General features: G+C 38.0%; 1 protein-coding gene across 1 annotated transcript in view; it reads left to right on the plus strand.

Moving 5' to 3' along the window:
- The window catches only part of hsd17b4 (hydroxysteroid (17-beta) dehydrogenase 4), a 26,639-nt gene that overhangs the window by 15,053 nt on the left and 6,915 nt on the right, over positions 1-4,671 (plus strand). Inside the window, exons 17-23 of the mRNA XM_008335980.3 lie at positions 752-855; positions 962-1,027; positions 2,246-2,315; positions 2,478-2,584; positions 2,821-2,907; positions 2,995-3,081; positions 3,265-3,400. Coding sequence (XP_008334202.1) covers positions 752-855; positions 962-1,027; positions 2,246-2,315; positions 2,478-2,584; positions 2,821-2,907; positions 2,995-3,081; positions 3,265-3,400 — 657 coding nt within the window. The remainder of the gene's footprint in view (positions 1-751; positions 856-961; positions 1,028-2,245; positions 2,316-2,477; positions 2,585-2,820; positions 2,908-2,994; positions 3,082-3,264; positions 3,401-4,671) is intronic.

The following is a 4,671-nucleotide window of genomic DNA, read 5'->3' on the forward strand; positions in this document are numbered from 1 at the left end:
TTAATACATGGATTTACAGAAGGGAGAGTTTATTTTTTCATACAAAACCAAAGCTGTCAGCCCCTGTTATACTGCTCCAGTCAAGTCATGTCGTGGACATCACTCTGACTCCCTGAAGAAGCTGCTCTGTTTGTCTCTGTTCCTGCTTCTGTTTTGAACAGTTGTGACTGCATTAAGCAGCACTGGCTGCTGACTGTAGACCTCAGGTAATGCCTGCTGGCAGCTGCTAATTTACTCCTCGCTGTTTCCTCCTGCTCTTTAATTTGACATTAATTGTACTGTAATAAAAGAAATTTAGCCGGAGCAGGAGCTGGTACTCATGTACTTGATGTCATAAAATCAAAAGTGTACATTACATACTGAGTAAGTAGTGTTTCTCTGCTTTTCTTAGTTTAATGTGACACAATAATAGCCCCAAACGTTCCAGTAACTCTGCAGGAGAATTACACAAAAATTTAAATATTTACCAGAAGCCTTTTTGTAATTTAACTACCTCCATGGTTACTTTAAGCATTTACTAGCTACATTTATTAGTTTAAAGCTGTTTTAAACTGTGTTTACTGCTGTTGCTAAGTTTAATAATTTGATAACATGGACTGTAAACATATACATTTTAAATACATAAATATTTTCATGGTTAAAAAGTGACCTTTTATTAAATCTTTATTTTCATGCTTAGACTGATGTATGTACTTTCTGAATATTTATATTCTTGTTGTGGTTTGAAGTCCACGTCTTCTCTCTTTGGCAGTTCACACCTACTGTGACAACGAGCTGTTGTGCTTCAATCAGAGTACAATATTTGTGGTTGGAGCTGGAGGCTTTGGAGGAAAGAGAAACTCAGATAAAGTTAAAGTAAATATCTGGACGCCAATGAAATGGACTGAAATTAATGATAATTTAGCCTGAATTGTTGCTAATAACAGTGTCATTTGTTTTATTTCCTTCTTGTTTTCTCCAGAACACGGTGTCTCCACCTCAGAGGCCTCCTGATGCTGTGGTGACAGAGAGTACATCAGTGGACCAAGTGAGTGTTTCTGAATAGGTTTGTTGCTGTGAATTGACTTTTTTGCACAGCACAACAACTGGATGTCTCCACCTAAAATAAGATAAAATTACAACTAGATTTAAAACATTCCAGATTTGGAAACATTGGTTTAATGTCGACACATTGGTAAGATTGTATTGACTTAAAGCAACAGAGTAACCTGCAGAAGTCCTGCATTTAACGAGAGGTTCTCAGGCAAAGGAAAGTGGCACTTGCTCAACAGACCAGGTGGGTTCTTTGGATAACAAGCCTGGAATTACTCTGCTTAGCAGTTAGGAACAGATGACGGCGCTAATGTCAAGTCAAACACGAAAGCCCCATTAATATGGTACTGTAATAGTATACGGTGATGCTGGATGAAGCAAATGAAGAATTGAAGCTTCTACCAAACTTTCATCAAATGTGGTTTTACTCAAGGGAAAGTTTTTCAAACTGCATTAACTCCAAGCCATTTACTGAAAAAATGAGTAGTGTGTTTTTATTTTTTAACTACAATAATTACACATGTTGTGAGTTATTCTGAAATTTTAATATTTGATGCTATAGTGGATAAAAGTAGAAGGATTTCTGCCTGGGCATCAGTTGCAAGGAAAAGTATATGTAATAAAAAATATGGGGCGAGGACAGTGATTGTACTTGTGTTAATTTGTTAGTGGGGAAATAGAAACTTTATTTATTTTTTAATTTTTAATTTTTAACTACTTCTTAAGCCAGTCACAGTACAAAACCCCAGTGTAGCATCAGACATCATGATGTGGTCATGGGGACAAGTTTTGATGAATGCTTTTAAAATATCTCCTGGATTATCTTACATATGATATGAGCTCTAGTAAGACAAGTGAACACACCTAGTTTATGAATTAATGAAAAAACAATTTTAAATAAAACCAAAAACTGTAGTTGTATTAGGGTGTTTACCAGGTTTGAAGTGTACGGGGATCTGGTGTTGGTTAATGATCCTGAATATGGTCTGTTTTTGCCTAAAAAAAGTCTATGCCAAGAGGCTAAAATACAAACAAAATGATTGAAGAACTTCCCCTTCAGCTGCTCAGATGTCTACGGCGTGTAACATCAAAGCATGTTATTTTATGCGCCTCTTGTATTTGCCATCATGACGATGTAAATGTATCTCACATCTGAAGTTTGATGGTTTATGGATTAGCCATAGATTAATGTATGTGTCTCCTGTGCACTCAGGCAGCCTTGTACCGTTTGTCTGGCGACTTTAATCCTCTTCACATCGACCCCAGCTTTGCTGCGATGGCAGGTGAGAGTCTGGGCCTTAGTTAGACCTTGATGAGTTTTCTTTGTTTACCCTGTTAGTTTATTCTGGGCGAACCTAAATACTTCTCTGGTGATTAATTAAAAATAATATATTTTTGTCACACACTGGACTAACACAGTCCTTTTTTTTTTTTTTTTTACTCAGGCTTGAAGTCACCGATCCTTCACGGCCTGTGCTCGTTCGGCTTCGCAGCCAGACAAGTCCTTAAGCATTTTGCAAACAATGACCCTTCTAGATTTAAGGCTATCAAGGTGAGTGAACAGTTGCTGATAGGAATCCTCACTGTAAACACTGGAAACACTTGTTGGAACACGTTTAGGTGTTTGTTTCACCAAAAATGTTACAGTCCACACATTTGCTTGTAAATTGCTCGTAGCATGATTTTTCATTGAGACCATCTTTACCCCCCAGCGTGTGTGTTGGTGGAGGCTTCAGCTTCCTCTTTCAATTCAACTGAACATCTTCCTTTTATAAATTATTTTCTCAGGTTCGCTTTTCAAAAATGATGATACCTGGTCAGTCCCTGACGACGGAGATGTGGAAGGAAGGCAACAGGATTCACTTCTCTTCCAAGGTCCGTTTCTGAGTGAACCACAGTCAGACCGATACTGGCACTGGTCAAATCAGATGTGACACTTTATAACTGTTTTCTCTAATTCAGGTTTTGGAGACTGGCGTTGTCGTGCTGTCAGGAGCCTATGTGGACTTACACGAAGGGTCAGATGCTTCTCCAGAAAATCTCACTCAAGTATGTCGGCCTGAGACGGATCCACTCCAAACTGTGTTCTCCTCTCTCTTTGATCACATTCTTTCATGTAGCTTCACAGACTGCTTCACTTTAAACCCGCTCAGATAACGTAGACAAAGCCACTTTGAACTGAAAATAGAACTCCACATTTCTCATCACAACATTCCTTTCACTTCTTTTCAGGGGCATCTGCAGAGCGAGCTGGTGTTTGCGGAGATCGGACGTCGTATCAAGGAGCATGGCTCAGAGTTGGTGAAGAAGGTGAAGGCTGTCTTCAGCTGGGAGATCACAAAAAATGGAAAGAACGCAGCGGAGTGGAGTAAGTCTTTAATGGATATTGCAGAAGGGAGAGCTGTCTGATTATTGCATTAATTATTTTAAGCAGATTAATCGCAGAATAATCTAATATGAATTTCATATGAATTATTATGAAGATAAATAGCAGCAGGAAGATATACTTATGTTTTTCACACCTGTTTTTATTCGTGACAAATCCAAATGATGGAATTATTAATGTGGAAAAATGTCAAGATGGTTTTGCTCAAATTCAGTGTCTAGAGTTGGTGGTTTAGGTCAGTGTTTCCCAATCTTTTTTTTTAAGACACGCACATATATGTCATCAGGAGAAAACCCACGGCACACCACCGAAAAAAAATCTCACAAAAAGTAGATGTAAGCAAATATAATAATCTTCTAGTTTCAATGACCTCATCATTGACTAAAATCTTAGACTGTTTAGTTGAAGGCATTGCTGATATACTGGGAGGAATTGAAGAAAGACACTCACAAAGATCTTCTGATTATTATTTTTTAGTTTTCATAGCCATCTGCCGCCACCTAGCAGAACAGAATTGAATTGTTCTGCCCTTTATGCTTTGACAAGCAAATAAATTTAAATTAAAAAAATGTCACTGTATTTTCCAAACTATAAGGCAAACCTGTATCAGTGTTTCCCAATCTTTTTTTTTAAGACACGCACATATATGTCATCAGGAGAAAACCCACGGCACACCACCGAAAAAAAATCTCACAAAAAGTAGATGTAAGCAAATATAATAATCTTCTAGTTTCAATGACCTCATCATTGACTAAAATCTTAGACTGTTTAGTTGAAGGCATTGCTGATATACTGGGAGGAATTGAAGAAAGACACTCACAAAGATCTTCTGATTATTATTTTTTAGTTTTCATAGCCATCTGCCGCCACCTAGCAGAACAGAATTGAATTGTTCTGCCCTTTATGCTTTGACAAGCAAATAAATTTAAATTAAAAAAATGTCACTGTATTTTCCAAACTATAAGGCAAACCTGTACATTTTCTCAAAAATCGACAGTGCGCCTTATGTATTACTTCTGGTTGTGCTTACTGAGGTCGAACTGATTTTTTTTAAAGCCAAACCACACAGTGCATCACACATGATGGCACCCAACTGAAGCACACTGGCAGCCAACAATGTTTCTTTCGGCTTTGTCCCTTTTATCAGGGGGTGATTTCCATCTCTCCCTGTTCTCTGTATCTTCTACTCTGACTCCAACTATCTGCATGTCCTCCCTCACTGCATCCATATATCTCCTCTTTGGTCTTCCTCT

This window comes from Cynoglossus semilaevis, chromosome Z, assembly GCF_000523025.1.
Source record: "Cynoglossus semilaevis isolate Cse_v1.0 chromosome Z, Cse_v1.0, whole genome shotgun sequence".
NCBI lineage: Eukaryota > Metazoa > Chordata > Actinopteri > Pleuronectiformes > Cynoglossidae > Cynoglossus > Cynoglossus semilaevis.